Source organism: Mustela erminea, chromosome 2, assembly GCF_009829155.1.
Source record: "Mustela erminea isolate mMusErm1 chromosome 2, mMusErm1.Pri, whole genome shotgun sequence".
NCBI classification, from domain to species: Eukaryota; Metazoa; Chordata; class Mammalia; order Carnivora; family Mustelidae; genus Mustela; species Mustela erminea.
In genome coordinates this window covers 74,606,057-74,631,843 of record NC_045615.1, presented here as the reverse complement: position 1 = coordinate 74,631,843, position 25,787 = coordinate 74,606,057, and the positions used below count along the sequence as shown (strand labels likewise).

General features: G+C 36.3%; 1 protein-coding gene across 5 annotated transcripts in view; it reads right to left on the bottom strand.

The window, feature by feature from the left end:
• The window catches only part of NDST3 (N-deacetylase and N-sulfotransferase 3), a 175,973-nt gene that overhangs the window by 64,707 nt on the left and 85,479 nt on the right, over positions 1–25,787 (bottom strand). For all 5 annotated transcript variants that reach the window (XM_032333268.1, XM_032333273.1, XM_032333269.1 and 2 more), the window contains exon 6: positions 20,630–20,758. In XM_032333268.1, coding sequence (XP_032189159.1) covers positions 20,630–20,758 — 129 coding nt within the window. The remainder of the gene's footprint in view (positions 1–20,629; positions 20,759–25,787) is intronic.

Here is a 25,787-nt window from a genome sequence, read left to right as displayed (position 1 = left end):
TTGGAAGGGGAGGTGAACCATGAGAGACTATGGACTCTGAAAAACAATCTGAGGGTTTTGAAGGGACGGGGGGTGGGAGGTTGGGGTACCAGGTGGTGGGTATTATAGAGGGCACGGATTGCATGGAGCACGGGGTGTGGTGCAAAAATAATGAATACTGTTATGCTGGAAATAAAAATAAATAAAAAAAAAAAAAAAAAATAAAAAAAAAAAAAATATATGATAGTAATATGATACTTAAGAAAAGAATGGAAGTAAATGGAACTAAGAGCAAAAGGAGCTTTAAATTACTCAAAGCATGAATGTGTGAAAACTAAGCAAGATTAAAGTGGGGAAAAAAAAGAAATTGGGAGAAAAAATAATTCATGGTATTATGGTTAAATGGAGTTTAGTTGGATGTTGGTGAGGTTGCAGAGAGAAGGGAACCTTCTTACACTGTTGTTGGGAGTGCAAACTAGTGCAGCCTCTCTGGAAAACAGTATGGAGTTTCCTCAAATTTGAAAATAGAGCTACCCCATGACCCAGAAATTGCACTACCAGCTCTCTGCCCCAAAGATACAAGGGACACCAAAGAATCACCTGCACCCCAATGTTTATAGCAGCAATGTCCACTATAGCCAAAATATGGAAAGGCCCAGATGTCCATCAACAGGTGGATGGATAAAAAAGAGCTGGTGTGTATGCATATATATATATATATATATATATATATATATACACACACACATTTATATATGAATATTACTCAGCTATCAAAAACAATGAAATCTTGCCATTTTCAATGATGTGGGTAGAACTAGAGGGTATTATGCTAAATGAAATAAGCCAGTCAGAGAAAGACAAATACCATATGGTTTTAGTCATGTGTGGGACTTAAGAAACAAAACAGATGAACATAGGGAAAGGGAAGGGAAGATAAAATAAGATGAAAATTGAGAGGGAGACAAACCATAAGAGATGCTGAACTCTAGGAAACAAACTGAGGGTTGCTGAAGGGGCAGTGGGTGGGGGATGGAGTAACAGGGTGAAGAGCATTAAGGAGGGCACTTGAAGGAATGAGCACTGGGTGCTACATGCCACTGATGAATCACTAAATTCTGCCTCTGAAACTAATAAAAAGTATTATTTGCTTTACCCCTGAAACCAATAACACACTGCATGCTAACTAAATTGAATCGAAATAAAAAATTAAAATATTTTTAAAAAGGGAGTTTAGTTGTAAATACTGGCATGCATAGGCTATTAGATAAAAAAATATTCTGATGAAAAGTTTTTTGACTCCTTTCTGTGAGGCAAGAAAACAATCAGGGAAATCAAGGCTACATGTTGGAGCATTGAATTGATGAAATAAGCAAAAGGGTTCATAGTCAAGTCTGAGTGCTGCTGGTAAAATAGGGGCATTATTACAGGTAGCATGAAGTCCTCTGAAGACTAATGAATGATCAGGGTTCTGATCATGAATGTCAGCTGTTAGTTTTATGAGGGTCATGGAACAGAGTGAAAGGAAAAGATGGCTCTTATCATAGCACGCTGGTTTAGAGCAAAAGAAATACAAAATTATAGGTAACAACAGGCAGGCAGTCACAGAAAGGAATTCTTACAAAAGCTACTGAAGATGAACTCAAGGATACTTGCACCTGGGTGAGGGACTCTGGAGAGAATTCTTTTGAAGCTCAGGGAGATAAGGAGCAGTAAAAAATTAGAATCAGAATTGTGCCAAACATCTTGTGAATGCTCATGAGATTTCCTGAAGTGGTGGGAGCGTTTAAACACAAAAATTACATGCAATAGAATTGTTTAAGTTCGCAGCATGCTATCGAAATATTCCATCTCCTTTCGCTTGGAAATATAAATGCCTAGCAGCATGCTGGGCAGCACTGTTGAGACCTTTGTACACTGATAGCTCACTGTCCAGTCAGCCGTTCAGAATTATGAATATATATTTTAAAATTGGGAACAAAATGGGGCATTACTTTCTGTATCGTTCATCAGATCTGATTTCTCTTGTAAATATAAGTAGGGATCATTTGTAAAATAACAGAGTAGAATTTCCTGTGAAGACAGATGCTTTTTATATTTATAAAACTTGAGTTCCTTTTTTCTTTTTAATGCCCTGGGAAACTGCAAGCTGATAGGATTTTTCATATCAAGTTTAGTTTAACATATGGCAGAAATCTCTGTGAGACTATCTCCAAACTTTGCAGTTAACAGTTTCCAGCCTACACAGGAAGTGAAGCTGTGCTTCTGACGCATTCCCATTATATGGGAAGACCGCAGAGAACAGCCTCAAGTTAAACCACAAAAATTATGTTTATATAAAGTGTAGCATTCAGTTGAAACCACAGTTGCATAGAAAGCTTCAGTTGGTGCTTCAATTCCATTTTTAAGTTGTCTAGCAAAACATTTCAAGGCATAGGAATAACCAAGTACCTATTAAGTCTTTTCTTCAGCTTTTAGATAGTTAGATAAGCAAAAATGTTCTGAATCTGGATATTGCCAATTTTGAGGGGCCTCAGTTTAGTAACTGCCTTGTGTTTGTAAGTCTTCTACTAGATTCTTAAGCATAACCAAACCAAACTGATGAGCACCTCCTCTACCCAGAACCCATGGAAGAGAGGGCTAAGATGACCTTTGTGCAAAATAAATTTTAGGTGTTACATTCCTCCTATGTTACATAGTATATGGAAAATAAAGCATTGCTTTGATAATATGTGTGTGTATATATATATAACATATATATAATATATATCTCATATAATAATTACTTCAGCACTGCATAGAATTGTATGTCTTGTCACAGATCATTCCATTGCTACCATAGAGTTATGCTTCTTGAGTTCTTCTATGTTTTTTAAAAAGTTTTCATTTCAATTCCAATTAGTCAGCATACAGTGTAATGTTAGTTTCAGGTGTACAACATAGTGATTCAGCACTTCCTTACAACACCTGGTGCTCAGCAGGAGTGTGCTTCTTAAACCCCATCACCTATATTCCCCTATTCCCCCATCCACCTCTCCTTTGGTAACCGTCAGGGTGTTTTCTATAGCTAAGAGTCAGTTTCTTGGTTTACCTCTCTCTCTGTTTCCTTTGCTCATTTGTTTTTTAGGTTCCACAAATGAGTGAAACAATATGGTATTTTTCTTTCTCTGACTGACTTATTCTTGTAGCGCAACACTCTACAGCTCCATCCACCCTATGGCAGATGGCAAGAGTTCATTCCTTTTGATGGCTGAGTAGTATTTCTTGGGAGCTTTTTAATAAATGTTTTGTTGGGGTAGGATGTCTACTTTTACCAGCCTTCCCGGTGTTACTGCCCTAGCCATTCTTTCTCTCCTTTGTCTCCTATATCTCTTAGATGAGGGACCAGATTAAGAAATGTGGCTTAATTCTGCTAAAAAATGAGGCTTGTCAAGGCTATGGGTGTGGGCCAGGGAGATGCTATCAACAAAATACAACGACAGTAGAAAGAATGAGGACCATTCTCTTACTTGTTTCCCTTTGGCCAGATTTCCCTTTGGAATCTCTTTGAACCCCAGTTTCCTCATCTGTAAAATGCCTCATAGAATTGTTTTTTCAGGTCAAATAATATACATATAAAACCTCACAGAGTAATTGCCCAAATTAAATAAGGTCATGTATAAAAAGCACGGAGCACATGGCCTAGCACAAAGTAGGTTCCCTTTGTCTTCTTCCCTCCCTTGTCAAGGGCACTTTATTGCTTACTTCCCTGTTCTTGCTGCAGTTATTAAAGGAAAAAAATAGAATTACAGTTAATTGAACTATTATTATTCTGTGGAATTTTAGAAGGTCTTAATTTCAAAGCCCAAACAAAAGGATATTTTAGATACTCAAAAAATATTGTTGAACTGAATCTCTTAATACTTTGTCTTAAAATAATTATATAAGTATGAATAATAAATTATATAAGTATTAATTCATAGTTAGACTGGTTTGATAATTTTTTGCAAATAAAAGCTCTTATGTTAGCAAGTAAGTTCTAGGCCCAACATGGGGCTTGAAATCATGACCCCAAGATCAACAGTTGCATGCTCTACCAACTGAGCCAGCCAGGAACCCCTTGTGATTTAAAAATCAGTGCTTTACTACTCTGGTAAAGAAGTGATGGAAACTCATTAAAGGAAATTTGCAAAATATACAAAAGCAGAAAAAAAATACCTATTTCTCAACATTTAAAGATGCATTTCTTTTCAGTATTTTTACATATAATTTCTTTATTTATTTTTAAAGATTTTATTTATTTATTTGACAGAGAGAAATCACAAGTAGACTGAGAGGCAGTCAGAGAGAGAGAGAGGAGGAAGCAGGCTCCCTGCTGAGCAGAGAGCCCGATGCGGGACTGGATCCCAGGATCCTGAGATCATGACCTGAGCCGAAGGCAGAGGCTTAACCCACTAAGCCACCCAGGCGCCCCATATAATTTATTTAAACAAAGTTTTGATACTTTATATATAATATTGTATCCTATTTAGATAAAACAAATGCCTCCCTTTTCATGTTATTGCCAGATTATTCACAGGCATAAATTTTTAAATTTGTATAATAATATAAGTGGACATAATTTATTTAAACATTTTCCTTCAGTTGGACATGATTTGTTTCCATTTTATCTCCCCATTACAATGTATTTTTCTGAATTTAGTACTCTTTCCTTAGGATGGATTCCTAGAAGTGGAATTATAGTATTAAAGAGTATAAAGACTTTTTTAAAGGCTTTTGCCAAGTTGGAAAATGGCAATCTCAGAATCATAATTTTACTTCAGAGGACACCTAGCCAAGCCTTCCTGGCATTTAACTGTCCTGTTTCCTCCAAACGAATGTGTCAGCCTTTTCTGCTTCACTATCCATAGAGAATATCACCTGGGGTTTGCTCACTTTACTCATGATAGTGCAGTGAGTATTCAGATGGCCTGATAATGGTTTTTGAACCTTGATTTATAATGTCTATTAAATATCTAATTTCTAACAACAAGGACCTGTGTTATTATTATTACCTCTAGTATTATTGACATTTTATAAATGAGCACATGGAAGCACAGAGCAAACTCTTCAAAATCAAGGGGAGCATGTCCTTTCTTTGTTGTCTCAAAACCTACACTGGTCATTGGCCCCATGTCTGGCTGTGAGCTGCGGACACACTGAATTTACCAACCAGCCCTAATTTAACACAACGTTCACTGATTGGAAGGGAAGATGTGGCAATCCCCCTCATCTTAGAAACCTGAGGGCCCAATTATTTATGTGACTAACACCTCCCCTGAAGGCTGTATAACATGACTTTCAGAAAGAATCACAATTCAGCTGAGACCCACGGCCAAAACATCGGGAGCAAATGTGTCCGAATGCAAATATGGCTCCAATGAGGGCCTCGATCCGAGACAGGAAATTACTAATGTCTGCATCAGGCAGCACCATGCTTAGGGCCACAGACAAGTGAAGTCTGACAGAACACTGAGTAGTAGCCAAAGGCAAGAAAGCCAGTAGATTAAATCCTGCAAAGTACAATCTTGTTAAGACCTACTCGTTATTACAGGGCAGGCTTTGGCAATCTAAACCTCAGATATAATACAATACAGTGTGCCCTGGCGGGGAAACTGAAACTGTGTATCTTACTTCCTGAGGGGAATACCAAATTGGTGAAATCCCAATTTGAATATAACTGGGAACCTTCTTAAATTTTCCTTGCTGGCCCAGATTTCCCATTCCTAAGCCAAATTCTCAGGACTCTTTGGGGGTAGTGAAAAAGGATCTGGCTTTGACTGAGTTCATTTAGGACTGTAGTTCTTATAATCAAGAAAGAAGTGAATGGGCAGGGAATTGAGGTTTCACATCAAATCAGAAGCTCTCCAAGAATTGTACACAAGGATTTATGCATGCGATGTATAAGAGCATCAATTAAAATGGGATATCATAAACAACTTGCTGTTTCTAAAATGTGCAAGCATACTTGTGGGGCTTTTGTACTTGCTGCTCCCTCTGGGGAACAAGGGTTATGTTCCCTCCTGGGGAATAGGAGGTAAGGGCTATGGATCACACAGAGTCCTGGAGGTCTTGGTAAGGAGTATGGCTCCTACTCTGAATAGGGAGGTTTAGAGGATGTGGGCAGAGAAATAATGTAATCAATTTATATTTTATTTCCTCCTCAATTATTTGAGAAGCATATATTACATAGAGAAAAGAAAACTATTAGGACAAGGAATATCATATATCCTTCATCTTACTCTCTGATAGCTTACATTTCACTACGTTTGCTTCATATTTTGTTTCTTTCTCTATTTTATTTTAAAAAATTTAAAATTTATTTATTTGACACTGAGAGATTGAGAGAGAGAGAGAGTGTGTACAAGCAGGGGGAAGGGCAGAGGGAGAACCAGGCTCCCTGCTGAGCTAGGAGCCCAAGGCAGGACTCAATCCCAGGACCCCAGGGATCATGACCTGAGCTGAAGGCAGACATTTAACTGACTGAGCCACCCAGGCGCCCTTCTTTCTCCCTTTAAATGTCTTTTATTTTGCTAAATCATTTGAAAATAAGTTGCAGATATCAAGACACTATTGCTAAATCCTTTAGCATCCATCATCTAAGTACATGTATATTATAAAATCAAATAGCATTATCATGCCTAGGAAAACATTGTTAATTCAATATTATCTGCCATACAGTCCATATTTACATTTCCCCAATTTTTCCTAATTATGGCAAATTATAATATCCAAGGATAGCCACCACAATTTCTCTATCTTCTAGAACTTTGTCCCTCCCCTGTAAAGAGGTGGAGTCTAATTCTCCTCTCTTTGAATGTGGGCAGGGTTTTGTGAAGCATGAATGATGCTGTGACTTTTGGATCCAAGGCATTTCTGCTTCTGCTTTGCTTGCTGTGACACTTGATGGAGCCTTAAGGCTGTATGATTGCCCTGTGGTCATCCTGATGTGAGGAAACCCCTAGAAGCCCATGTTTATAGATCACATAAAAGGCCCGAGACTGATGCCCAGTCAGATCCCTGCTGCTCTAGCTGTCTAGTGTTCTAGTTTCAATTATTATTAGAACTGTAACCTCAAGAGAACCTCAAGGTCAGAATCACCAGTTTAGCCCTTCCTGAATTCTGACCTACAAAACTGTAAGAGGTGATAGAAGGATTAATTTTTTTTCTTCAAGACATTATATTTTTGGTTATTATGTTACCCAGTAATAACACCTAGAAAAATGAATTATTTAAAAAGATTCAGGATCCAATGAAAATTTAAACAATCTACAGATTTAAAATTAAATTAAATTAAAATTTAATTTAATTTAATCTCTATCAAAATGCCAACCTTTTTCACAGAGCTAGGACAAATCATCCTAAAATTTGCATAGAGCTACAAAAGACCCTGAATAGTCAAAGGAATCTTGAAAAAGAAAAACAAAGCTGGAGGTATCACAATCCCAGATTCAAGTTCCATTGCAAAGTTGTAGATATCAAAGCAATATGGTTCTGGCACAAAAATGGACACATAAGTCAGTAGAACAAAAGAGAAAACCCAGAAACAAACTCACAATTCTATGGTCACTTAGTCTATGACCAAAGAGGAAAGAATATGCAATGTGGAAAAGAGAGCTCTTCAAAAATGGTATTAGGGAAACTGGAAAACTACATGTAAAAGAATGAAGTTGGACCACTCTTTAACACCACACAAAAAAATAAACTCAAAATGGATTAAAGTCCTAAATATGAGATGTGAAACCATAAAAATCTTGGAAGAGAACACAGGCAGTAACCTCTTTGACAAAGGTCACAGCAACATTTTTCTAGATATGTCTTCTGAGGCAAGGGAAATGAAAGCAAAAATGAACTATTAGGACTAGGTCAAAATCAAAAGCTTCTGCACAACAAAGGAAACCATCAACAACACTAAAAGACAACCTACTGAACAGAAGAAGATATTTGCAAATGGCATCTCTGATAAAAGGTTAGTATTTAAAATATATAAAGAACTTACGCAACTTAGCACACCCAAACCAAATAATCCAGTTAAAAATGGGCAGAAGATATGAATAGATATTTTCCAAAGAAGACATTCAGATGCCCAACACTTACGTAAAGATGCTCAACATTGTTAACATTGCTCAACAATGTTAACAATTAACATTGTTAATTTGCAGGGGAATGCAAATTAAAACTATTATGAAATATCACCTTAAACTTATTAGAATGGCTAAAGTTGAAAAGTCAAGAAATAATAAGTATTGGTAAGGATGTGGAGAAAAAGGAACCCCTGTACACTGTTGGTAGGAATGGAAATGGTTGCAGCCACTGTGGAAACCAGTATGGAGTTTCCTCAAAAAATTAAAAATAGGAGTACTGTATGATTCCAAAGTTCCACTATTAGACATTCATGAAAACACTAATTTGAAAAGATATATGCATCCCTATGTTTATTACAGCACTATTTACAATGCTAAGATATGGAAGCAACCTAAGTGTCCATTAGTAGGTGAAGGGATAAAAAAAGGTGTGGTATATAAATACAATGGAATATTATAATGCCAGAAAAAAGGATGAGCTCATGCCATTTGAGACAGCATGGAAGGACCTAGATGACATTATGCTAAGTGAAGTAAGTCAGACTGAGTAAAACAAATACCATATGATTCTACCCATATGTGGAGTCTAAAAAAAAAAAAAAAGTAAATGAATAAACAAAAAGCAGAATTAGATCTGTAAGTCAGAGAACAAACTGGTGGCCAGAGTGGGGGAGGGTTGGGATTGGGTAAAGTAGGTGAAGGGGAGTGAGAGATACAGGCTTCTAGTTATGGAATAAGTAAGTGACAGGAAAAAAAGGCACAGTATGAGAAATATACTCAATGATTCTATGATAGCAGTTTATCAGGACAGCTACAGTTGTGGTGAACATAATGTCATAATGTCAAATAAACTTGTCAAATAACTAAGTTGTACACTGAAAATATTGTGACATTGTTTTTCAGATGTACTCCAGTAAAAAAGTATTGTCAAGAATACAAAAAGGTATTTTTAAGGTTTTTTTTTTTTTTTAAACTCTGGTAATAAGTAACATGAATTTTGCTCTGTTAGCAACTCTTGAATGTACATTACCGTATTATTAACTACATACACATTGTCGTGGAGCAGATATCGAGAATTTTTTCATCTTACATGACTGGAGCTCTATACCCACTGAACAGCAGCTCCCCAATTCCCCCTCCTCCAACCCCTGGCAGCCACCATTCTGCTTTGTTTCTAAGAGTTTGCCTACTTTAGATACCTCAAGCAAGTGGAATCATGAAGTATCTGTCCTTTTGTGGCTTATTTCATTTAGCATAATGTCCTTGAGTTTCATCCATGTAGTAGCATGTGACAGGATTTCCTTTTCTTTTTAAAGTTGAATAATATTCCATTGTACACATATACCACATTTGTTTATTCATGCATCTGTCAATGGACATTTATTTCTACTTCTTGGCCATTGTGAATAATGCTGCCTGGAACACAGGAGAGCAAATATCTCTTCAAAATCCTATTTTCAGTTCTTTCAGACAAATACCCAGAAACTGGATTGCTGGATCATAGACTAGTTCTATTTTTAATTTTTGAGGAAATACTATATTGTCTTCCATAGCAGCTGCATCATTTTAAATTCTTGCATTAGGGACCACTTTGCACAACCACTAGGATATATGAGAATACCTGTTTTTCCACAACATTGTTAACATATTTTAGCAATATTTTGAATTTTGGTCAATATGGTAGATAAGAAATAATATCAGTATATTTAACTTGCATTTTTCTTCCCATGAATGAAACTGAGCATCTTTCATGAATGAAATGACTTTCAGAAGAATCTGTCTGGATGCCATGTTGGGAGATCATTCTGCCCAAGTAATGCAAACTCTCTTGAATAAATTCTGTGATTCTGTGATTAGGTACTTTCCAGGCAACCAGATTTCTCTTCAGATTCAAAGGATATGACATATACAGACATCATAAATTAATTCACTGTCATTTACTGAAAACTATGTGCCCCCAATTTTGCAGCATACTGTGGTTATAAAACAGAATTAAGACATGATGTCTTATGGACACCTGGGTGGCTCAGTGGGTTAAGCAGCTGCCTTCGGCTCAGGTCATGATCTCGGGGTCCTGGGATCGAGTCCTGCATCAGGTTCTCTGCTCAACGGGGAGCCTGCTTCCCTCTCTCTCTGCCTGCCTCTCTGCCTACTTGTGATCTCTGCCTGTCAAATAAATAAATAAATAAAATCTTAAAAAAAAAAAAGACATGATGTCTTATATCAAGGAATGCACAAACTATTGGATGAGAAAGATTACTGGTTAAGGTGCTATGGCCAGGTTATGTTAGGGTTATGCCTGGGTGCTATGAGAATACAGAGGAGAAACTGGAGAGTGGCGGGAAGTCTTCTATAAAAAGATGATATATGAACTCAGATTTGCTGGAAAGAATCAAGTTGAACCCAGTAGTGTCCTTGAAGGTACAGAATGAAACAATAGGTCCTATTTAGGGAAACTATGGGTGGAGTGAAAGATGCATGTATGATTATTGAAAGAAGGGGAGACTATCAAAGGATTAAATAAGGAATAACAATATTCATTTCTTTAACTTAATACCTATTTTTTATTTCTTAATATCCATTCCAAAGACTTAAGGATTTATCATATTTCTTTTTTTCTTAACTGTGGATATCAAAAGGTCTTAACCATGCTTTCTTGTAGTATGTTAAATCTCACAGTGGCAAGTAATTATGTAACTTGCAGTTAGTTGTGAAGAACATTACTGATAGAAAAATAGGGCTGATATGGAGGATAGCAAATAAATGAAATAAAATAATATGGCTTTACAAGTTTAAAAGTCTTATCAATTTATAAGTAGCATCAACTAGATAAAAAGTGATTCTTTTATTATTTATGATTTATAGATCTTTAAATGAACATTCAACATTTTCCCTTGGCTATAAGTGCTTATTAAAGCCTTTTACAAAAGCACTTTTTTTTGTCTTAGTTTTTTTTTTTTTTTAAGATTTTATTTATTTATTTGACAGACAGATCACAAGTAGGCAGAGAGACAGGCAGAGAGAGAGAGGAGGAAGCAGGCTCCTCTCTGAGCAGAGAGCCTGATGTGGGGGTCCATTCCAGGACCCTGGGATCATGACCTGAGCCGAAGGCAGAGGCTTTAACCCACTGAGCCACCCAGGCAAATTTCAGGTGTGTAGCTTTATAATTTGACATCTGGACACACCACAAAGTTATTACCACCACAAATCTAGTTAACATCCATCACCATATAGTTGACCCTCTTTGGCCATTTCACCCACCTATGAACCTCCTTTTCCTTTGGTAACCACTAGTCTGTTCTCTGTATCTTTGAATATATTTTTATTTTTTGTTTATTTTTCTTAAATTCCACATTTGAGTAAAATCATATGGTATTCGTTTTTCTCTGACTTATTTTACTTAGCATAATATCCCCAAGATCCATCCATGTCGGATTTCCATGTCAGAAATGGAAATATTTTATTCTTTTTTATGGCCAAGTAGTCTTCCATTATATAAGTGTACCACATCTTCTTTACCCATCCATCTATTTCTGGACACTTAGGTTGTTTTGGTATCTTAGCTATTATAAATAATGTTGCAATGAACAAAGGAGTGCATATGTCTTTTCAAATTAGTGTTTTTGTATTCTTCAGATAAATACCCAGAAGTAGAATAGCTGGGTCATATGGTAGTGTTATTCTTAATTTTTAAGGGAATCTCCATACTGTTTTCCATACTGGCTGCATCAATTTACAATCTCACTAACAGTGCATAGGGTTCCCTTGTCTATATATTCCTTCTAACGTGTGTTATTTCTTGTCCATTTGGTCACAGACTTTCTAACAGGGGTTAGGAGATAATCTCACTGTGATTTTGATTTGCATTTCTCTAACATCAGTGCTGTTGAGTATCTTTCCATGTGCCTGTTGGCCTATGCCTGTATGTCTTCTTTGGAGAAATGTCAGTCCCTGAGGAGAGTCCCTGCTGTCCTGCCTCTCCAGTGGATGCTTTAAGGGTTGTAAATGAGTGTCCTTTATCTATCATCTATGTGCTTTACAAATTGGGTGTTTGGGGCTGGTTTCTGGGTCAAGTGCATTTGCACACAAGCCATTTAAGAGTGGGTTTTCCATTCTCCACAGTTTTGTAATTTTCCTGAACATAATTCCCATTGGTTTTCAAAGTCTGTTGTGTGTGGGGGCTGTTTCTCCTGTGTAGGATCTGAGGGTTGGAATGCCTCATGTGGAGCTTTGATCTGCCACTTCTCAGGAAAAAGTTCTGTATCCTTCATATCCCTCTTGATTGTGACTTGCTGTGGCTGGGGTGTTTTTATTCCCTCAAGAATCCATGTCTCTGCTTCTGTTTCCCTTGATGCTACCCTTTTATTGGCTCAGGTCATGTACATGTGTGTGTACATATATATACATATAGTGTATGTGTATATGTGTGTGTGTGTGTGTGTGTGCATATAAAATATATATATATATATATAATATACATATAATGCCCATGCTATTGGGAAATAAAAAGAAAATTGGGTTTCTCAACAGAATACTACAGAAAAATTAGGTGGTTGAATAGATAAACTCTGTGGCTTTCTTCAGCTTTAACTGTCCACTGTTCCATGTCAGGCTAATTCATCATCATGTGTGAAAACTTACCACCATTAAGGGTCAGTTAAAAATTTCCTGGATCATGAATTTCACTTAGTTATAAGCAGAGAATCTTCCAGAATGTAGTCGTATAAAACCAGTCTTGTTATTATTCACCTTTGGATATACTGTAAATCAAGCAATGCTCCTAACTATTCATGTATTAAGGCAATCATTTTAAAAAAATTAGTGACCTCTTATTACATTCAAGAGATTGATCTAGACACAGTGGGGAACACGAAAATGAGACACACATAGATCATTCCTGCAAGAATGTCTCCTTATATTAAAAAAAAGATGAAAACTCAAATAATCAAGTGATCAGGTAGGTGTTAGGTGACATATGAGACTTACAGATAGAGAACAACTGGAACTGAGTAAATACTAATTCTATCCTGGATAGGTCATAAATAATATAACATAAATTATGTTTTTAACAGCTGAATGTATTCTATTATGGGGAAACATAATTTGCTTTACCAGTACCCCATTTCCCCCTTTTTGGTCAATTAAGTTCATTCATTTATGAATTTTTTTTTCTTAGTGGAAGTCATAAATAAGCAGCACTAGCAGAGAAGTACTTTATAGTCTATAGAAGACACATTCAGACAAAGGAGAAGAATTTGAGCGTTCGTATTAAAGCATGATGGCAAGATCTGGATTAGTAATTCTAATGTTTATGGACCCTAGAGTTGCTAAGACTCAGAAGAACACTTTAGGTCCCATGGGCCCTGATTGTTCAGTTGTCTGCAGACAACACACCCATTGCTTGAGGTAACCTGAGTGAGTCCCTCATCCTTACACCTGAGGAGCTCAATGAGAGCAAGTCTTTATAGTGAAGAGAAATTACATATGTGAAACACAGTATATAACAGTATGTAATTTAGCCCCAGCCAACTCATGAAATAGGTCCTACTTATGTTTTTGATTTGAGAACTATCTTACTAGCATGCAGATTTCCTTTCTTTTTAGATTCATTGTCTTTTTTTCATAGCAGGTTATTAGAAGAGCTAGTTTCTCTTTCTCAATATATGTTAAATAAAAATTAGGTATAGGACATCATGTTTAAACACGGGAATGGTTTTGGAGATGAAAGACACATTTTCTACCACAAGAAGCAAGCAGACTAATAGTAAACCCACAGTTACAGTGGTACTGTGGAGAGAGTCTGCAGAGCATGCTATGGGAACAGAAGGCTGGCCAGAGTAGATTAGAGGCCGGCTTAGCTTTTTAAAAGCTAAAGTAGTTACCTCTACTTTAAACTCCAGTTCAAGTTAGAGTTCTCTGTTCCCTAAGAAAAAAATTTATTATTCTCATTGTTTTTTAAATCCTACTGCAGATCTGAGTTCATTTTCAATTCTGATACCTTGATCTTAGGTCCATGATTTTTATAGCAGTTTTTAGTAATTCATGATTACCAACATTATTTTTCCATTTTCTTCCTTCGTAGTATTTCCCAAATCTGCCTGATCTTAAGAATCAACTGAAGCTCATGATAAGTATTCAGGTACCCCAAAACGTTCCCTGAAGATTCTGATGCATTAAAGTTTGGATTTTTAAAAAATCAAGTGTCTCAGGTAATACTCATTATTAGGCATGTTCAGGAATTATTTTTCTACTATCTAAAGTTGTTATTATTATCATTTATTTAATTTTTAATAATGGGTTTTCTGTTACCCTTACAATTTTTTGCAGGATTAATAAATAATTAGGAAAGAAACAAAATTTCCCATTAGGAAAAATAGTTGCTTCCTTTTAGATGACTTTATAGATAAGCACACATAACCCCTACTCATATAAGTTATAGTTTTAAAAATATTTTTCAGTGTGGGTTAATTTCTGCATTTGCAGCTATGTTGTGTGAATTTTGTTTAACTTTCATTGTAATCCACTCAAATATGGCTTTTTGTTCCAAATAGGCTTTTGTTCCATTTGAATTCCAAGCAAATGTGGTAGGAGCATGAAATCTCATGACTCTTTTGGATTAATAAGTGAGGCAAGCACTGACTTATTATCAAGTATGTTTAAGGGAGGCCAAGCATCCCACAGATATCCATTGTTAATGACTCAATACCTAGCATCTGTTTATTAAATAAGAGCAGAAGCAAAGACTCAGAACAATTTGTAATTAGAAATAAGGACACTGGAGCAGGAAGGTGGTATCTTTTTTCAGAGCTATACAAGATAATATGGCTTCCACAAGAACAATCATGTCTAATCTAGAACTATCCCATTTGTCACACCAGTTAGGTATTTTTCTATCTTCTTAAGATAGGTGGAACAGGAAAATCATGTTAAAATATACAGTATACTCTTACTAGCTCCTTTTCTATGACAATATCTGTCATAGATTTATAGTATTTGTTGAGGGCAGTGTAGTCACTGTTGATGAATATTTTTTGTCATCTTCATAAGTTTCAGTTCTTAATATCCTTCTCCATAGTATCTTATAGGTATGTAAAGTAAGTAGACTTTTTAAAAGGGTATAGGAAGGTACTTGTAGCACCATGAATTGATCAGGAATATTTGTGTCTGAGTATAGTGTATGCTTGGTAGAAATTTTGTCTATAGCTAACAGCAACTCCAGGATAATTCCAGTGTCTCTCTCCTCTGGTATATCCATAAATTCATTCTTGTTACCCTCCTGAATCAATCAAAAAAGAGTTCAGAATCTGCTGCTTAGCAAATGGGCTCCAAAATCTGATTCAGTACACTGACAGAGAGCTCCCATTTCTTAGTGGTGTAGAGTCAAATTAGCAAAGACCATGAAATTAATAAATAAGAATAGAATGCCACTTATTAGTTTAACATGGAAAATTGTAAATTATGGAGGGGCTGAAATATTAGAATATGTACAATTGGAAGGGATCTTCTTCTGGTAGGCAGGTTACACAAGAAATATTCACCAACTGAAAGATCTATAATAAAATTGCACTGCAAATTACTGTTCTAGTGAGTTCAAGTTCTTATGATTGACATATTCTTTTCCTATAGGAAAGTGAACTATAATCAAGAAGTCACTAGGGGCGCCCAGGTGGCTCAGTGGGTTAAGCCTCTGGCCTTTGGTTCAGGTCAAGATCTCAGGGTCCTGGGATCAAGCCCTGCATCAGGCTCTCTGCTCAGTGGGGAACCTGCTTCCCCCTCTCTCTCTGCCTGCTGCTCTGCCTTCTTGTACTCTCTCTCTCTCTGTCTCTGTCAAATAAATAAATAAATAATAAAATCTTAAAAAAAAAAAGTTGTCACTGGGTGAGTTTAGAAACAGACACACACAGAAAAGAAAAAAATTCTTAATTTCTTTGTGGTCCTTGGGTCAGATAGCCTGATGGGCCCACCTCCCAACTGTACCTAAACTTCAAAGTCAATATATTAACCAAAATCTCTGTATCCAGTGCATATAAGAAGAGGTGTCTAGGCCTGTGATATTGGAAATATCATTAGGAGAAGGCTGAGGTTTTCTCTCTCTTAGATATTGCTAATATTTGTTTTTATCTATATTAAATTTATTTGGTGAGGACTTTTTTCTTAAACAATAAAAAATACTTTGGTAACAGAACATTTCAGGCTTGAGTGTTATTCTGTCTTCGCTGTGATCTATTCTGTTTTAACTCTGAGAGGTGCAACTCTGTTGCAGCTACCTCTCACCCAGATACTGGCAAAACTTACTGTAGCACCTTGATACTATGTTGACATGTGGGCAGAAAACTTAAAATACGCTACTAAATTCCTTAAAGTTTGTATTTTACTTAAAGTTTATATTTTAAACTTAAACTTATATTTTAAACTTAAAGTTATATTTTACTTAAAATTTATATTTTCTTTTTTTAAAAAATATTTTATTTATTTATTGGACAGAGAGAGAGGGATCACAAGTAGGCAGAGAGAGAGGGAGAAGCAGGCTCCCCGCCAAGTAGAGAGCCCGATGTGGGGCTCGATCCCAGGACCCTGAGATCATGACCTGAGCCAAAGGCAGAGGCTTTAACCCACTGAGCCACCAGGCACCCCTGTTTATTTTCATTTCATCTCCAGTGTATTTGAATATATTTGAGACATAGGTATGTTTCAAATACACCTATGCCTTTTTGCATGTTGGAAAACTCATTCAGCATTCTCAGAAAATGGCACTTCTAATCAAGGACTAGGGTATTACTTAAGCTTATAATGGCTATCATTCAAATCCACTATAATTAAATTTCATATCTTTCCTGCAGCTAATACGTACTATGGTTCCATCAAGGTTTTCTCATTCTTATTCTGACCTGGAAAAGAGTGCCATCTGACAAATCAGTAGCATGCCTCACTGCACCTGGACCTCTCTTAATTTTAACACAGATTTACCCAAACATGTAATTTTGGGATGGATAATTAATGTGAAACAGGTCACTCCTCCTCAATCTGCTCTGCAAGGCAAACATCACTAACTAATGATAGTGGTCTTCTCTTGGGTGAGAGACTTGGGCTAAGTTTTAGAAGTGGGCTTCTCAACCAGAAATCTCCGGGTGACACTAGTTGCTTCCAAAAATTGGAGTTGGCATATCAGATGAAATTAATTTGGATTCCTTCCCTATCTTATGGTGTCTGACAAGGATCTTTCAATTTTGAATTCCAGCATTTATCCGAAAGTAATTGTCTACTGAAAGTTTTCTGAATCAGGAAAGCACAAGTTCTCTGAAAAATTTTTTTTCCTCCCCTTTATTCCCTGTGGATTTTCTCATCAAGAAAAACAAAACTGCCAATATTATCTATAAAGGCCTGAAAAGCAGCTAGGTTTGCTAAACATTTAAAGCATTTGCTCAGCTAATTATCTCAAATTAGTATCCATGATTCATACAAGATTTACTGTAAGATTTTTAAAAAATAATTTGGGGGGTGCCTGGGTTGTTCAGTTGTCAAGCATCTGCATTTGGCTCAGGTCATGATCCCAGAGTCCTGGGATCAAGCTTCTTATTGGCTCCCTTCTCAGCAGGTAGTCTGCTTCTCCATCCCCTTCTGTCCTCCCCGCCGCCCCGCGCTTGTGCACTCTCTCTCTGTGTCAAATAAATAAAGTAAAATAAAATAAAATAATTATTAAAAAAAGAAAAGAATTTGGTTTTGAAACAGTGAAAAACATTTCTTATAAATCTCTTGTATATGAATGATCTAATATTGAATTTCTTCCATGTTAAATGAAACTAATTTCCTCTAGGAAGTTCAGAAATTATAATACCACTAGGAATTTCTTAAGCACCAAAGCAACAATTGGGTCAAAGAATCAAAGAGGGGTCACCTGGGTGGCTCAGTCAGTTAAGTGCCTGACTCTTGATTTTAGCTCAGGTCATGATGTTAGGGTTGTGAGATCAAGCCTCAAGCCAGGCTCTTTACCGGGTGGTGGAGTCTGCTTAAGATTCTCTCTTTCCTTTTGCCCTCACTCCCACCCTGGCCTCCAGGCCTGGCTCACGCTCTCTCTCTCTCTTTCTCTCTTTAAGAAAAAAAAGAAAGAATCAAATAGACATTATCTGTTCATAGTCATATTGCTCTATGATGAAAGGAAATATAAAATGTAAGAACTGTATACTTTACAGATTAAAGGGTCTTAAAATAATTAGTGAAAATTTTAACTTATTAAAAACATTTTAACTTAGTCTTTAGTTCATAATCAAGTATTTGTTTAACTCTTTTACCTGTGTATTACTGGCTGAGTTGACCAAAAAAAAAAAAAAAAAGGGGAGAGAGAGAGAGAGAGGAAGAGGAGGAGGAGAAAGCCGTAAGAGATGATTCCAAAGATGCTTCCATTTGTAAAGAATAGATATGTTAGAAAAATCAGATTACTTCTGATGTATAAATCAGAATTGCTTACATTTTGGGGGTATGAAGATGGATAAACTTGCAAAAGGGGAAATGGCATACTGCCTGAAATCATCTTGAGTTTTGAATACACATGATGATTTTTCCCAAGGATGTGTCGCCCTTATGTCTAATCTCATTTTCTAGAAGCCAAGAAATAAATATAGTCATTAAATACAAGAAGATGATGAAAAATACCTGTAATTTTATTTGCAAGACCTGTAAAATTAGGATCCAGAATGGGGCTTCTCAAATTTTATTCTCTTTATTTCTATCTTCTTCAACTTTTATGCTAACAGGCTTTTTTCATATTTGGAAAATTATACTTTTTCATCTTTAATATTGCTAATGCCAGAGGCAAACCCATACAACTGATAAATAAACCTATTTTATTTTTTTATGTTAGTGATATTCAGAAGGGAAATAAAACCCCTTCTTTTCCTTATACACCTTACTTCAGTTAGTTCGTCTTTTTCTACACAAATTTATCACACTAGCCTCCGGCAGATATATGCGCAAATGGTTATTGTAGCGCTGGCACACAAGTATTAAGAAGTGAAGGAAGAAGAGCAGCAGCCAGTTAAATAGGCTGCTCTGCCGGGCCTGAGAACTAACAAGACAAGCTCTCACATAAATGTATCCAAAATGACCATATTTACTCACCTAATTCCTCTTTCACTTTGCTTATACCTTTACTTTAAATAGGAAGGGGAAAAACAGAATCACAGTGTTAATGGTCATTTAAATGAGAAAACTGGTCCACAGTGGGAAGAGGAGAATTTTGCAGGTAAAAAATCTTGTTCTTTGAAAAAATGTCTATTCATGTCTTCTACCCATTTTTAATTGGGTTATTCATTTTTGGGGTGTTGAGTTTTATAAGTTCTTTATATAAAGAAGACAGACAGATGGCTAATGGACATATGAAGAGATGCTCATCATCACTAATCATCAGGGAAATACAAAACAAAACTACATGAGATATCACCTTATACCTGCCAGAATGGCTGTAATCAACAAAAGAAGAACCAACAGGTGTTGGTGAGGATGTGGAGAAAGGAGAACCCTCTTGCACTGGATGCAAAATGGTGCAGCCAGTCCCTCTGGAAAACAGTATGGAGATTCCTTAAAAAGTTAAAAATAGAACTAACCTATGATCCAGTAATTATACTACTAGGTATTTACCCAAAGAATTTAAAAATACTAATTCAAAGGGATACATGCACCACAATGTTTATCAATGTTTATAGCAGCATTATCTACAATAGCCAAATTATGGAAAGAGCCCAAATGTCCATTGATGTATGAATGGATAAAGAAGAGGTGGTGTGTATATATACTGAGTAAGATATATATATAATATATAATATATAATACATATGTATATATATACATATATATATGACTATTACTCAGTTATAAAAAAGAAGGAAGTCTTGCCATTTACAATGATGTGGCTGGAGTGTGCTCGCTTCGGCAGCACATATACAATGATGTGGCTGGAGTTACAGAGTATTATATGAAGTTAAATAAGTCAGAGAAAGACAAATACCATATGATTTCACTCGTGGAATTTAGGAAACAAAACAAAGCAAAGGGAAAAAGAGAGACAAACCAAGAAACAGACTCTTAACTATATAGAACAAACCGATGGTTAGCAGGGTGGAGGGCATCATGTGATGAGTATCAGGTGTTGTAGGGAAGTGCTGAATCACTATGTAGTACATCTGAATAACATTATGCTCTTTGTTAACTGAATTTAAATAAAAACTTTTAAAAAGATCTTGTTCTCCATAAAAAAAAGAAATCTTTGAATTCTGAACACTTTTCAATGCAAAGGAGGTCCTGGAGCACTCTCCTGGCTTTCCATAAGTTCCTCATGTCACTGCTACTTGTAGAATGAGTTTGCCTCCTTCTCTAGATTTGGTTCCAAATTGAATTTTTTTCTGTTTTGAAGCTAGAACTTCGTATCGAGTTGGCTGAAACTACCCAAACTCTGGCCTTTTTGTCAGGGTAATTTTCAGCCACCTGATCATTTTTCACCTTTAAAAAATTTTTTTTTGTTTTTTTTTATTTTGAGATTAACTCAAAGTACTTACTGGATTGAGAACCACAGTGAAGAAAAGTTCACCTCCTTGGATACTCTTGTCCAGCTCTTTAGGACCTCCTGGATATTCCTTGTAGAAAATTGTGTGAGTGAAAAGCCCACAGGTTTGTCTTGGAAGAACCTGAAGGAAGAATAAACAAGTAAGGAAAAAGTCCCTTCGACCAATTAATTTGTTGAAACTTGGGTTTTTTCTCATGGGAGTTGTTGATGCATAAGCTGGTGTCATTTTATTCAACTCTTAACTAAGACCCAGAAAATCCTTCACACTCTAGGAAAGCAAGAATGACATCAGCACAGAAAGAATACTGAAGAAAGTTGAAGAAATATTTTAAAACTAAGATAGACTTTGAATTATTTTAGCCACTTATTTTAAATCTCCAAGTCAGTACTGCTGCTATGAAGCCTAGTATGTTCCAGCATCTTAAGAAATAAAAAAGAAGTGAAAATGAGACTTTAAAAATATTGGAATTGTCTACCCTGTAATCTAGTAGGCAAAAATTTTAAGGATAATACTTTCTGCCAAATTCTACACATGCACTAGAAAATGAAGTCAATCATTAACAATCTGATTCTTAAGAAATGGCGGTATTACGCTGAGCGAAATAAGTGAATCAAAGACAATCATCATATGGTTTCACCTGTACGTGGAATATAAGAAACAGGGCAGAAGGCCATAGGAGAAGGGAGGGAAAACATGGGAAATCATCAGAGAGGTAGAAAAACCACGAAAGACTCTTAGCTATAGGGAACAAGCTGAGGGTTGCTGGAGGGGAGGCAAGTGGGGGGATGGGGTAATGGGGTAATGGGCATTAAGGATGGCACATGATATGATGAGCACTGGGTGTCATGTGCTATCGATAAACTATTGAACTCTACATCTGAGACTAATGATGTACTATATGTTGGCTAATTTAATTTAAATAAAAAAAAAAGAAATGACATTTTAAATTAGAACAAATATTTGAGACACAAATCATAGCATCTTTTCTAGTCTGGAAGAACAACTGCCCCAGATTTTAAGTCTGAAGGCTGCCAGTTCCAAAAGTTAAAAAGAGATTATGCTTTTGACTATTAACTTTTATAAGCCGCCATAAACAAAATGATAAATCATCACTTAGGAGAAAGCTTTGTTTTCATCCTTTGTATATGAAAACCATTATTTGTTTCAATTCTACACATTCATGATAAGGATTTTTTTTTTCAATTTCTCAAAGCTTTTCTGGTAAAATAACAGTGCAATTATAAAAGAAAGTGTGAATTAATGCTGTGCAGGATGGTACAATCTTTAGCTATATCTTATATAATGACTTTGTAATGACCTGTGTTTCTCACTATATACTTGAAGGAATAGTCAATTAATGAATATACTTTGGAGAGATACCGGCTTACAGAATCTTAAATATGCAAGTTTTCTGCTTATTGTACTCAGTAAATTGATCTTCATTTTTTGGTCTTTATTCTTAAAGCACATTTGGCTCCGTAAGTGCTTTCAAAATATTACCTATGTAGGACTTTTCATGCTTTGCAACCCTCTACAAATATACTAGTTCTTTTTCTTTAGTTTCTATATTATAATAAATTTCAATCTCGTCCTTGAAAGTTTTCTTACAAAAAACACAATTCTTAGCTCAATCAGTATATCATACATTGCTGTGTAAATTGGAACTTCATATATGCCATTTATTTTTGTAAACTGGTCAAATATCCTTGAGAGCTGTTCTATCTTGATGAAATAGTTAAATGAACTTCAATTTATTGCTGAGTATTAACTCTGGTGATATTTATGTTTAAAAGTACCACATTCTTACAATGTTATGCACAAAATCAATGGCAAACAAGAACCCAGTGCAAAGATATCCTAGCTGAATTAAATATATTCCCTAAAAATTCATGAAAATATCATTCTCCAGGAAATCAAAGCTTTATATAGCATTTGTTCATTTTTAAAAACAAGTACATATTCTTAAACTCTATGTAAGTCCATGTGGGAGAGCACAAAGATACATTCTTTCTACTCCCGAAGAATTTAAGGTACACTGGAATAAAGAGAAATACTCCAAAGCTAAATAAATACCCACAGGTGATTAAAAGGTAGGCTAGTTTTACATTTTAAAAGTGCATGATTCTGAATCACTTTCGGGATTCAGCTTGAGTATCTTGCCTGAAGAACTCTGGAAACATAAAGAGCTATCTTTGGGACTTGATTGTCTCGCTGATTCTATGCAAAATGGAGAGAGAAAAGAAATTGGGATTTTGTCTATTTCTCAAATTATTTGAGTTTGAACACAGAGAAGAGGACGTGCAAAGGCTTTACCCTTCACCTCTGGGAAGGATCGCACCTGCCGAGAGGGTAAGAGCTAACGTGAGCCCTCGGATGATCAGCGGGCCACCACAGGAGGGTGAGGAGATACTCAGAATGTGACAGGGTCATATTCCATTGTCTAACTCACTGAGCTCAATGCTACAGGACACTGAACATATTCCTTCAAATAGCTTTCTTGTGTTAGAGAAGGAATGAGAGAGGGTTTGTTGATTGTTTGTTTTTTGTTTATTTTTAGGTGTTTTGCTAGGGACTGTCCTCTAGAACTGATTCTAGGAGTGTGACATTATCAAATTCAGCTTGGAGACATTGAGGAGACTATGGAAACCTTCCTGACAGTAAGTGGGAGATGGTTAAGAAAGCCCTAACCAACAAGAATCTTGACCAATTGGACCTGAAGCCAATACCCTGTACTTAAGGCCTAAACCTAGAGCAGCTGTCAACAAATGCTTTTAGGAGTTACCATTTAAGACCATCCAGGAGGCTTCCAGCAGGGTTAATAGGAACCTTTATCAATGGGTATCTCCATTAGAAACAGAAAGCGGACAATCAGGATCTGTAGTCTAATTGTTTAGAGGGCTCTGGCTTTCTCCAGAGAGTCACATTTAGCAACCAGGGGTTAGGGTAGAGAATCCTGGTTTTTCCTTAATTTCTTACTGAATGAAGATCGAATTTGTCCAGCAGACAGTGCACTAAGACTGGAAACTCAGAGACTCTGGTTAGGGCACAAATGCCTTGAAATGTCATAGGCTTTTATATTTTTGTGGAGTTATAAAACGATCTGTTATGGGAATTCACAGGAGAGCAGGCTTGAGCTGCTCAGCTGTTGTACACCAAGATGCTTTACAATAAATTATAGGACATGGAGTTGATATTGAGGAATAAAGGGAATAAGAGTAGGTAGAGAGTGGTCAGAAAATCTTTTGAGGAAGAAAAAATAACAAAGATATGGACACAGCAATACTGTTTTAAAATTTTTGGCTGGAGTGAGTCTGTATTAGCTACAGGAAAATAGAAGGTAGAAAGGTAGATTTAGACTAAATTGTTTTCAAGTACCTGAAGAGCAAGTTAAGGGGTGTGGAGATAATTGGATGTATCAAGGTTAGGAAGACCAAAATGACAGCAGTGTTCTAAAAAGAATTAAAAAAAAAAAAAAAAAAAAAAAAAAAAGACTGGCAGTATCTGTGGAACAGGCTATAGTGTGGGGGGTAAATGGAAGCTATAAACAAAGTAGGAGCCAGCAGCACATTTTACACATGAAACCAAGGCAGTGAATTAAGTTGTGGGAAACTAAGGGGAATAAAAATGCATTGTAAAGGAATTATTGTTGGAGTGCAGAGGCTGGAAGTTGGAGGGCCGTGGCCAGCATCATGTCCGAGTTGCAGAACTGAATCAGGAATAGCAGGATCAATAACAGCTGGCTTGAAGGGAAGTAATGCGTTCAATTTAAGGCCTTTGGGATTTGATTTATGAATATTAAAAAAAAGTTTCCCTCATCTCATAAAACAAAATATGGGTGTGATTTTTTTTTTTCTTCTTTTCATTGTCTTCCTAGGAGAGCATACCGGCTCTTGTGGTCTTACTTGCATCTCTGTTTGGATGACTCCAAGCCATGTTCTCTCTCTTTTGCTGCACAATCAACGGCCTGCTGAGCATTTCCCGCTTGAAAATTCTCATCCAAGAGCCCACAAAGCAAATATAGAGGGTTTCCATGGATTGCTACACAATTGGAGCCATAGGAACAATTCCATCAAAACAGAGCCTTTATTACCTGTAAGGTTTGTGCATTTACAGTACAGTTAAAATATGTTTTTGGGAGAAACAAAAAATGAACATATCCCATGGGACACAGCCAAGCAAATTTTCTGGCAGTATTGGCAGAAACAGAAACAAAAGAGGACAATGTTTAATAAAATCCTTAGAGACTTAGATTCACTGTTCTACCAACACTGCATATGATTTAAAAATGGCAGGAAGTACTGATACTCTTCAATTATAACCCAGGTCTCCTAAACGCTCTCTGGTCAACAGGCTGGCAGTTGAGTCATAGTGAGTTTATCTTCAGTAAAGAAGAAGGGCAGACTGGGATGAAATAGAGCCATTATGTCCCCATCTAGCATTTATAGCAGTTTTTATTGAGGGAAAAGTCAAAATGGGAGATGATCCAACTTAAATGTCATCATCCATTCTGTAATTTTTGCAGACATTGGAAAACTGTCTGAAAAGAAGTCAGTTACTCCTAATTCTAGAGTAGAGATCTGGTCAGACATAGTCTGACAGGGTGTAACAATGCTTCATCGCACAGTGTTTTTCTCTGTAGTATTCCTTCCCAGGATGAGTCGAAATCAGAGAGCCCCTTCCTAATGTCAAAACTCTTTGGGTTTTCTAGTATGGAAAAAAAGTTGGATTTAGTTCCTTTGGAAGGCCTCACAAAGTATTAAGTAATAACATATCTTGACAATAGGCATGTGTCACCATTGTAAAACAAAACAAAACAAACAAAAACATTAGGGAAGCTTTGGAGAGAATTTGACAGTGGATGAAAATGACTTAATTAACATCGTCTGTTGCATTTGTACTCTATATTATGATCTGTTGGTAATTACGCAGGGCTTCATGTGTGGCTTCTTGTTGTAAGTAGTCGAGTTTTTCTTTGTTTGCTTGGTCTGACATGATAAAGAGAAGAACAGTTTGACTTGTAAAAGAGCAGCACATTAACATAGGGAGAGCTGGTTTTCGTTTTACGTACTAAATAACTTAAAAAAAATTTTTTTTAAAGATTTTATTTATTTATTTAACAGACAGAGATCACAAGTAGGCAGAGAGGCAG